The sequence below is a fragment of the Nestor notabilis genome, unplaced genomic scaffold (genome assembly GCF_000696875.1).
Source record: "Nestor notabilis isolate BGI_N333 unplaced genomic scaffold, ASM69687v1 scaffold23752, whole genome shotgun sequence".
Classification (NCBI taxonomy): domain Eukaryota; kingdom Metazoa; phylum Chordata; class Aves; order Psittaciformes; family Psittacidae; genus Nestor; species Nestor notabilis.
This window is the reverse complement of record NW_009919042.1, coordinates 1-11206: the sequence shown is the minus strand read 5'-3', so window position 1 is coordinate 11206 and position 11206 is coordinate 1. Positions and strand designations below refer to the sequence as shown.

At 37.5% G+C, this 11206-nt stretch overlaps 1 protein-coding gene across 3 annotated transcripts in view; it reads right to left on the bottom strand.

Moving 5' to 3' along the window:
• The window catches only part of SH3GLB1 (SH3-domain GRB2-like endophilin B1), a 16183-nt gene extending 5101 nt beyond the window's left edge, over window positions 1-11082 (bottom strand). Inside the window, exons 1-7 of one of the 3 annotated variants that reach the window (XM_010010053.1) lie at window positions 10930-11050; window positions 9109-9242; window positions 8637-8729; window positions 6587-6625; window positions 5093-5116; window positions 2432-2521; window positions 1542-1642 (exon numbers count right to left, since the gene is read on the bottom strand). In XM_010010053.1, the coding sequence (XP_010008355.1) occupies window positions 1542-1642; window positions 2432-2521; window positions 5093-5116; window positions 6587-6625; window positions 8637-8729; window positions 9109-9242; window positions 10930-11002 (554 nt within the window). In that variant the 5' untranslated portion in view covers window positions 11003-11050. Of the gene's footprint in view, window positions 1-1541; window positions 1643-2431; window positions 2522-5092; window positions 5117-6538; window positions 6626-8636; window positions 8730-9108; window positions 9243-10929 lie in introns of all 3 variants that reach the window. The other 2 variants (XM_010010052.1, XM_010010051.1) reach the window with 2 other exon arrangements.
• Between the last annotated feature and the right edge of the window lie 124 nt (window positions 11083-11206).

The following is an 11206-nucleotide window of genomic DNA, read 5'->3' as shown; positions in this document are numbered from 1 at the left end:
GCTGCTACAGGTCAGCAGGACTTCCTTGCACAAGGAAGGAAAGACACACCCAAGATTTAATACCATTACTGTTTTAATAGGCAGAGAGACTTCATGGGGCTGTTTGAAGCACCAAAGATTTTGCAAAGCTTCCATGCTTTTAGTTGTCTAGCATTCCTAGCAGTTTTATCAAAACCCCTCATCAGATCACAGCCACGTAAAGAAACATCCTTCTGGTTTCCTTAAGGCAGTACTTTGCTCAAATATATTCTTTTATACCTGGTAGCACTTTACACAAATTTTAAACAAAGATAGCTGTTCTGGACATGCTAAAGCAAGAGACTTTGAAAAGAAGTATGTTCTTCCTTAAGCTAAGGGTATTATGCTTAAAGCTTTCAGCTTAGTAAATTGATACAGGTAAGAGTACAGATCTTGGAAACATCCTCTCAAAATAGTTGTGTAAATATACCTAACTTCTAAAAGGTGCTCATCCTTAATCCAGTAAATGTTATTTTCAAGCTTTAATACATGCATTTATGAGTTACCAAATTTTACTGTTGAATACTACTTTTAATGGAATATAACTTTAAAATTGATTTTTTGTTTTAAAAAAGCTCTATGTCTTTAAAGACTTTAAAGTACCCATTCAAACAAACTGAGGAAAGGAAATCAAATGCCACAGGAAGCTGCAAGTCAGGAAAAGGACAAGACTCAAACACTTTTGGTTTTGCTTCCTTATCATGAAAAGCATAAACAGAGATACTTTATAGAGACAGTTATTTAGAATACATACTTCTAAGTACAGGCAGTCCTTCAATGCATATGCTCACCTACATAATATGGTATAACCCTAAGAAAGGCTGATTTGTGAAAAAGAACTAGAAAAATGAAACTTCATGAAAAGTACATATGCAGGTATCTTTACATCGCCAGGAGCACAAGCTAACTTCAGACAGCTTTTTCTCTTACTTTAAAATGCTAAACCCACAGAAAAGTAGAACTAGACAAACTTTCTCATTCCATTGCAAGTGCTCTGGATTATTCATTATAGATATTGTGGAGTACACTTCTACCTAGATACAGTATCTATGCTGGTAATTCATTTAACAGTGGAGAATGCAGTTTCACTGAAAACCAGGTAGTGCCCTGTAGCAAATTAAGTGGCAAAATGAATTTACAGAGTGTACAAAAAAAAACTTATCCCACACTGCATAGCATCAAGCCGAAGACAAATGAATGATTACAAGTATATCTCCAGGAATTCCTTTTTCTGCCATTAAATGAGGTTACCATGGGCTCACCTTCCTCAATTAGAAAACACACAAAATCTCAGTAAACTAACCCTCAAAAGGCACGAGTGCTGTGTGGAGGCTTAGGGATGTAGTTTGCACTGGGGTAATTACATATTAAATACCTGAGAAGAGATATATTTCCTTTCAGTCTATTCAGTTCTGTGTTCACCACTCCTACATCAGTTTCCTACTATTCATAAGCACTTAGGGGGAAGAAAAAAAAAAAAAAAAAGGGGGGGGTGTTTCCTGAAGTTTTTACAGTATTACTACCTTCCAAGTTGTTTCTGGAGATCCAACATATATTGGTAACATTGTGCATAATAGGTCATCTGAGCTTCAACAAAATCATTCAGACAGCGAAGATGATGTGCCTATAATACAGCAAAAAAATCAAGTTTTTAGTCTGTAGAAGTACTGTAGAATCATAGAACGGTTGCAGTCGGAAAGGACCTTAAAATCATCCAGTTCTAACCCCCTGCCATGGGCAGGGAAACCTCACACTAGACCATGTCACCCAAGGCTCTGTCCAGCCTGGCCTTGAACACTGCCAGGGATGGCGCATCTACCACGTCTCTGGGAACCCTGTGCCAGCACCTCAGCACCCTCACGGGGAATAACTTCTGACTTAGATCTAACCTGAACTTCCCCTGTTCAAGTTTGAACCCATCACCCCTTGTCCTATCACTACAGTCCCTATGCTGCATTAGAATGACCAATCTCCTAACCAGGTGCTAACGCACATAGGGATTTATGCCCTGTAGGCAGAGTGCCTGGATTTACCAGGTAACTAGGGTAAAATGACACAAAAATCAACATTTGAGCACAAAAAACAGGTGCTGTACAAGCATCTTGCCAGTCACCCATGTTGTTTCCACAACAGAATAAATATTTCAGGATGCTTTTGCAGTTTCAACATTCAGTTAATCTGATGAATGGGAAGGTGAGTTTAAAGAACAAGAATGAAAACTCCTGCATTTTCAAGGTTAACAGAAGACTGATTCAGTAGATATTAAACTAGAATTCAATAAATAAAAGAGTTTGATGCTTTAACGCACTGAAGTGAAACCTTGTAGCCCAAAGTTCCCAGATAGCTCAATGTAGTTATTTTTAGGAACTGCCCCGATTTTGACTTTTCCCTTCTACCTCTTCTGGGTACTCACATGTGTGCTGCTGATTCCTTCCAGCAGAAGTCTGGTAATCTCTGCTTGACGATCAAATTCACTCTGAGTAATCCGCACTTCCTGTTCAGACTAAAAGTAAGGATGAACATTAGCTATTTGTACAATGCACTCTCTTAATACCTTCTGACTAAACCAGTTCCATTTTATTCAGAGCTACTCATACAAATGCATTCATCACAAGCTTAGGTGTTTGAAATGTGCTTTAATTTGCCAATCTAGGAAAAAAGAATAACTGCACTTAGGGCTCAGAAATGTTGAGGCCCTGTATACCAAAGGAACAGCTTTATCAGACACCTACCTCATGGAGTTGTGTGTGCAAAAGGAAGGCATTTTTCTGCCTGCAGTATTACCCCACCTCTCCCAATCACAAACCAAGAGTTCACTGGCATAACAGCGTCTGCACCAGGGCTCTGACCAAGTAATTTAGGGTAAAGCTCACATTGTCTTTGTCTTGTAACCACACAGCAATCAGCCATACATAATTCTTCCATGGTAAGTTTTAACAGGATCGTTCATAAATTAATGTCTTATACAGGCAACAGGCTACTATAACTATTTCTGGAGCTTGTAATTGAGGTATCTTTAAACAAATCCAAACTATAGCAGATGTTCTAACTTCAATTAGTGTAAAATTTCTATTAAAAATGATTGGCTTTAAATTTCAAATTTAAATAACTCAAATTCAAATTCCTTCCTTGTTGCACATCATTCTCAGCAATTTTTAAATAAGACCGTTATAGCAGTTTTAAAAGACTTTCATTTAGCACAAGCAGAAATTACTTTAGAGTATTTTGGGGTAGGGAGGGAAAGGAAAAGGACAGTACTCAAACCCCACAAATACATAAATGTGTTGAAATATCTAAGATTTACTGTTCCAAGACAGAATATCTTTACCCTGGAATCTGGATTCCCTTGCCTCAATGCTTATATGCACTTAGTACCTTGTTTCTAAAAACAAACGCAAAGGCAAAAGTTCGCATTAAGTTCAAGATGGAGCAGTTACTGTTCTCAGCAAAACAGCGTAAGGAAATCTATTTTCAGGAGAATTCATAAGGTGACACCAACAAAACAATGGTTTCAAAAGTTTCTGTGTGTTTGCAAACATTCTCCTCTTGCATTCCACTAATGCTAATCAATATGAAGAGTCAACATGGAAGGATCTTAACCACAGCAACGAGCACAGAAGAACAATGCAGTTACCCACAAAATGTTTTTCATCTGAGGTGACTGCAGCTGGGAAGGCTTTCACATTAATTAAAACAGTGAGGAAGTAGCTGTGCGTTTCTTACTTAAAACTGATATAGCAGTGTATGGATCAACTTACAAACTAATTAGGTTTTCAGAGTTTGTTGTTTGTCTCTGAAAAGCAAATAGTTTTATTCATCATTTCATAGCATCAAGATCAGTTTTTGTTACAGCAGTACTGCTCCCCTGCCATCTTTTTCCCAGAACAGTACCAAGGACTCTGGCAGACACATTTGCTGCTTCCAGATTTTTACTTCACTTGAACAGTAAAATAGTTCTCAAACTTTGGGATCAAAGTTGACCTAACCCTCCTCTTACAGTTCCAATCTCTAAACTCCTGCTTCCCCCTAAACTCTCACACCCTACACATACACCCTATGTTTACACCATAAAATTGCAGTAGAAAAAAGCCTTCATTTATTTCATCTCACTACCCCCCAAGATTTCACCCAAAGCTCCATATCCCAGCTCCTGACAGCAACTCTTTAATGCCTCTCCCACAGCTGCCTGCTAGTCCCCCTTTCAAAACCATTCTCCAAAGCCCTTGCCCCACAACTACACTTACTTTGTATCACTAGCCTTTGTTTTTATTTCCCACCCTCTGCAGAAATTCCCTAAGAATTTTTTTCTCAACTGTTAGCACAGCTTCCTACAGCCTGTTCCCAACACTGCTCTGTCTAAGCCAGTGCACCTGAGGACAGTCCTTCTTGTAGCACTGGAGGAGCTATCGCCCAGTGCTCCATTAGCTCCACTGAGTGCGTCCCTGTGCAAGGGATGGCATGACAAGAGAGAAGGCTTCAGCCTCTATTCCCCAGTCTAACGCTGTATTTGTGAGCCTTCAGCCCAGGGGCAATTTTCACTTGCTTAAGCACAGCACTCTCTAACAACACTGGGGAAAAAGGTAGGGAACAATAACCAAACCCACCAACCTCCACAACTGAGTTTTCCAAGTTTCTTACATGCACTCAAGCGTTTTAGTTACTACTTTATGTTCTGGGTAAGAGTTGAACATCAGTGTTTTTTGAGGACAGTTTAGAGTAGACCCCAGCCTTTCTGAATATTTTCAAATAAGCTCATTTTTAAGAGGTGCTTTTTAACAAGATGCCATACCCGTACATTTGGAGATGTCCTGTAGCTCTTTTTCTTTCGTGTCTTGTCATGAGAATCTCATGGTACTAAGTGATAGTTAGCCAGAAACAGCTTACTATGAAACAAGCCCCAGGCATTGTTTCACCACTGGAGTTTGAAAGGCCCTAGAGGAAACCAGTGTATTCTAATGTAATGCATAAGGCTGCCAACATTAGAGTGAATCAACAACATGCAATATCCCTTATTACATTAGACCCGCACAAGTTATGGTTTCAGAATTCTGCAACTTCTAAATTGTTTACTTACTTTCGTCACTTCCTCAGCCCATATCTAGTCAGCATTGGGGGCGGGGGGGGGAGGAGGAGAATAAAAACACAAACTTAGACATTGGTGGTGCTTTAATACAGGATGCAACTATATTTTGGCTTTTGACCACTTTCCTGCCCTCAGAACTTCACAGGGATTTAAGTAGGCATAAGTCAGTTGCCCAAAGTGCTTCATATACAATTAAACTACAATGAGTATGGATAGCACTACATCTGTGAAGTAAGTTAGATACTGAAGAGTGTATGTATGACTTGTAGAACTTACATGTTAAGGGAGTCTATTTAAAACAAGCTACTACAACACAAGAACACAAGACATTACTTAGAAAATGAGATGGGTCACACAAACTGCATTACCTTATGAAGGAATTTAAGTTACCTTAATATGTTAAAATACTGGAAAACTATGGAAAGCTATTCTCATTTTAGTATCACGTTAAATAAAGAATGAAAGAGATGAATGATTTCTCTTGCTAATTTCATTACTGGTTTCCTATTGCACAAGCATTTTTACTGAAACCTAAATTCAATTAAAAATGCTACAGAGGTATTTCAAACCAAGTATTAAAGTAATGGCAAGTAGTACAGCAAAATTGTAGAGCTGCAAGAAATTTACTCTAGAAGTTAATTACTTCAACTTGCTGTTCCAATTCCCTTTTGCAATGCAGCTCTCCTTTAACCTTCATTTTCTGCAGTTGTAAGCAGATGACACAACTGGGACTTTGGTAGGAAGAAATGTGTATAAAGATTGCAGAAGCAACTTGTAACAAACAAGTTTATTTGCTCTTTTATCTACTTACAACTGAGAAACCTGGAACATTAACTGAGATGAAACCCACTATACTGTGCAGGTCCAAGACCAAAACCAAGTCAGGCTGAACAGCACAGTCCATGTTGTACCTGATTTATTAACCCCTTTTCCACTTCCACAATTATGGTGCTGAAACCAGATAAACTAATGAGTCCCTACAACACATTTAGGATATACTGTACTCTAAGTTAAGCCATTAATTTGTATGACAATTTGTAATTTGTAAAGCATTACTTAAAGGGAGTAATTTCTACGTATTCCTGGCAATTTCAGATAATTCACTCTTACTCATATTAAAACCAAAATCAGGAAAGTGAAGTAATTCCTTTCCCTTGAATGGGAGAAATTAATTTCAGAAGTGAAAAAAATATCAACTCCTTTGCATCCTAAGTTTACATTCATAACCTCATCAAAATTAGAATATAATACTGTATACTTAATTATCAGAAATAGTCTGATAAAACCAACATCTGATGCTGTACTGACAGAAGTGTGCTTAGTACACTATACCAATTCAGTTTGGAATAGAAAACATCTGAAACAAGACCAAAATGAGCTGGGTAGCAAGAGGAAACATTTGATAGGAAAATGAATGAACACAGGAGGCCAACAAACCTTTAGCCATTTTACATGCAGCAAGTTGAGCACGTAAGAGACATTTACCATAATGTTATTCTCTTCGGGCTGAGAGGTGTTTAGTTGCTTAAGTGCATAGATAAAAGACAAAAGCAAGTTAAAACACTGTGAATACAGCAGGTGAACAGATTACTGGCACAAAGTGCTGCAAGTTTGAGCTAAGCAAGACTGTGAACTGAATAGAGATAAAACTCTTCAGATTTCTATTTTAAATACTGAGCTAAGCTACTTCAGTTGTACAGTAAGCATGTGAGAATGTAATTTCATCAAATATTAAATATCTTTATAACAGGGGAAAAAATAAATGTAGATGAAATTTATCACTTCATCCTGCTTAAGCAGTAAGACATAAAAGTTTGCATCATAACTCATACACTTTGCTAATCTATCAGCTCAGCACTGACTTTCAGGTATCTTCATAAGGGAGCAAGCCAGCAGCAGATGAAACATTTGCACCACATCTATATCCAAGTTAGTTTTCATCTCTACATTGCAGAGGATGGAGATGCGATTTCTTCACTTCTCTGGAAATTCTACAATCCAATACTTCTTAAACATGCATACTGCTGTTATAATGTAAATAAAATTGAAGTACATGTAAGGTAGTGAAGGAAGAGGCCTAGAGTTCCATGTTCTACCAGCGCTAATTCATTTGTGCATAAACCTGTGAATTACCTGCTATATGAATATTTAAGGCTTCTCAAGTAGTAGCAGCAACTGGCAATAGTTCTGTCCAAGCACCAAGCTCTGGATGATTACACTGGTTATGGAATGAAAAACTCAAGTATAGAGACTTTCTTTTCATACTGAGCCCAAGGGGAACTATTTCCCTATGGTCTTTCTATTGCTTTAGAAAGTAAGGCATATACCTGCCGCCAGACCACAAAAGGAAGTTAATAATGAAAATACCTTTTTCTTTTTTAAACTTTGAACAAAGCCAAGCAAAGGAGTAAGTTCACTATCCACTGCTTCTCTATACATTGCTTCCAAATCCCACTGCTAGCAGACCAAAACCCTGCTCTGCTCTCCATTGCTAGTCTTACAAATTAAGAAAGCTTAACAAGTAGAGAAGTAACTTTTTTGCATAAAATTTACATAACATAAGGGCAAACGCATGCATGGACTTAACCACAGTTTAAATACAGAGGGACAGTGTACCTGACACAGAGGACTACAACACAGGTAGAGATCATATTTTTCTCTTTAGAAGGATCACCATCCCAAAGGTGGGAGGTGCTTCATCTACAAAGCTGAGGTGAGTCTTCCAAGATCTTTCAGGACAGTGATCCAAGTGGAGAAGCCAACAAAATCTGACAGTCCTGCTTCTGCCTCTTATACACTGTCCCTGTGTATGTAAATCATCCATACTCCTTCAGCACCTCTGTGCATTAACCCTCATGGGAAAAATCACTTCATGATCCACCATTAACTGCTGTACTTTTAGCGATGCAGTCAAAAGATAGCTCTGAAAATACTGTAAGCTGAAGTTGCATACATTTGATTATCTATTCCTTCATTTAGAGGCATTTTAAGAGTTTATAAAGCAAGAGCTTCTAAGTTTGTAGTAATTTTAATCTCCTTGAACAAGCATTTTGTGAAGGAATAAGAAAAGAGATGTGAGGTTAAGAGTCTTGCACTGTTTGGTGGTGTGAAACAGTAAAAGTAAACTACAAATATGTTTGATATAGAGAAGTTAAGTATAGATAGGTTCATCAGTTGGAAATAATTATACATATGCTTGAACACCTCTGGAGATTCAAATGCCAAAACTTGACCTCTGAATGATTTGTATTTACAACCATCTTGGCAGACTGTAGCAAGTGCCAGTATAGGCTCATCTAGTATAGAACAAGGCAAGAATATTTACTTGTGTCAAGTAAGTTCAACTAGATGGCATATCTAAAAATAGAAGACTAACACCTTAATCAGTAATTTGCTTTTGTTACTTTGTGTTCTACTGAGGCATTTCTTACCAAGTACCCAGAAGAATAGCAGGGCTGGAAACATAACCAGTCAACTTTATAAATACAGATCAGTAAGTTAAAAAAACCCAAACAAACAAGCAAACTCTACTTACTGCAGCTCGAGCTTCTGCAACTTTTGCCTTCTTCAATCTGGTTTTTGCTGCATCCAAATCTAGTCTTTTATTTTGTAATAGCTTACGTTCTTTCTGAAAGCGAGAGAAGTTATTTTGTGAGAACAGGTACATGTACTCAAAAGCAAAAGCCTGTCTACTTGGAAGTCTTTTTACTGATCACATACAAAAGGTTCTTCAGTTGAAGCAGCAAAATAAGATCCTAATTATTCTCGCATTTTATACTGAAGATACATACATTTAACAGAACAATAGTTATAAAAAGAAAGTTTACAGAATTATTTGGATTTTACCTGATCAAAAGGGAGGCAAATACACCAAGGGCACTAATTCTACCCGAGTTTTTCTGCATTAGTTTGAGGAAAGCAATAGTGCCCTACTGTCGTCTACTTCATTTTGAAGATCTAGAGTTACAATTGGTGTGAAATGCTTAAGAATGGATAATTTAACTTACAGTAATAGTTTTGTAGTCTCCTTCAATAAAGTTTCTTAGAGGAGTGAGAAAATTTATAGCAGAAGTTTGAATGAGTTCTCTGTCTGCTGTCCCAATTCGCTTCTGTGTTTCTCCACATTTAATGAGTGCATTTCCTGCAAAGAAAAAAAGAAAGTTAAGTTTCAGAGCGAGTCAGGCAGGTGGTTAACAAAACCAAAACAGGTTTCTACAGGCAGGAAGGTTTAGGCCAGCAGTTTAAAGGATAATCCAATGCCATCACAAAGGCTTTCAAAAGAAATCTGAATGAGCTACAAGAAAAACTGAAACAAACGAAACCAAACCCAAACAAAAATCCCACACACACCAAAACAAACAACCACCCAAACCAAACAAACCCATGCACTAAACTAAACCATTTTTATTAACAACAATCACAGGTCAAAACAAGATTTCAGTGAGAACAGATGCAGCATTGTAGGAGTGCCACTAACTATGACAACTCCACTGTGAACACTTACTTAAGAACTAGGTATCACACCTAACTATTTTAAGCCAACAACCTCCTCCCCTTACACCACATTTTTGTTTTAAGTCAGGAATAGCTGGCAGCAAGGAAAAGCTCACTTAGATACTGGAAAAAAAAATGTGCCTTTTCCTATACCCATCTACTCTACCTTCTAAATATGCATTTGTGCATCAACTGAACAATACTTAGACACTAGGCTGTGACTCAGGTATTGAAACTGAAGTTAGTGTATCAAGAATAGTGTTTCAACAGGCAGATATGGCAGAGTTAGAAAAGATGCTAAGTTTTCAGAGAGCTAAAATACTTTGTGACACCACACGAAAGCTCACAGTGTATCTATCTTTATGCTCACAGATCATGTTATTTGCCTGAATTCTAAAAATTCTGCAAGCTAACGGACAGAGTGCCTGGAAGTACAGCCCTGTGATATTAAAAAGCAAGACTTCAGGCTGGGGATCAGAAGGAAGGCCACAGATAGCAGCATAAACCATGTGGAAGTAAGAGAAACATACCCTGTCACTACTGATTTTGTATCCATTAAGTCTTCTATAAACCATTTACTTTGTTAAGTGCCTCTTCTTGTTTTGAGAAGGAACACCATTATTTCCAGATAGAAAGGAGTCATTCTTCCCAGAATGAAAGTTTTCCCTCCTATCACACCTTGACTGCAGACTATTATAGGCAGCTATGCATTTCAGATCCTTAAATTATCAGCTAGATCTCTTATCAGCAACTTTAAGAGCTGTAGAAAACACTAGAATTAGACTTCTAATTAAGGCCAGTGTAAAAATATTAGCTGTAAGACCCCCAATCCTCCTGTCAAAGGTATATAAATTTGCTGGAGAAGAAAGCAAGTTAGATTATGTTCTACACTCTCATCTTTAGCAAAATATTGTATATTAAGAAAAGCAGTAATGCTGTAAAGTCAAAGAGGCTTTTTACTGAAGAAGTTAATTTCACATAACATTTTCACTCCATACCACAAGTAAAATGCATAAATGTTGTCAGATGTGTTCCTGATACAAGGAAAATAAGTTTCAGAATGATCTGATCTGGTAAGAGAATTACGCATCCACAAAGATGGTTATCATTCCAACAGCAGATTCTATTTCTAGATTTGGATAGAAACCTCATCATTGATCTTCTAATACTCAAAGATACACAGCAAGTCACCTCAAACTAGTACAAAAATCCTTGAACCATTATCTAGAGAAAGACAAGAAATATCATTTTACACTGTAAAGAAAAACTCGATCTGTGGATTTTTCCTCCCTTCATTTCTGCAACACAAGACATATTTGTTTGCTTCTACCTACCATAGGCTGTTCCGGGGCCAAATTCATTCCCAGCATCAATCATATACTGGCCTAGTAATTCCGGATTATTCATGCGGCTTGGTGCTTTGCGGTCCAGCTTTTCATACACAAATTCTTCTATTCTGGCATCTAAAAAATGTTTATTTGAAATAATTACTGTCATTCAAAACACACATTAGAAACTGCATATTTATAGTTTTTCAGAATTATGTCCAGAAGTCTTCACCGTAAAAGCATGATAGAACAACTCTCCTTAACAGAACTGAACACTCCTCTT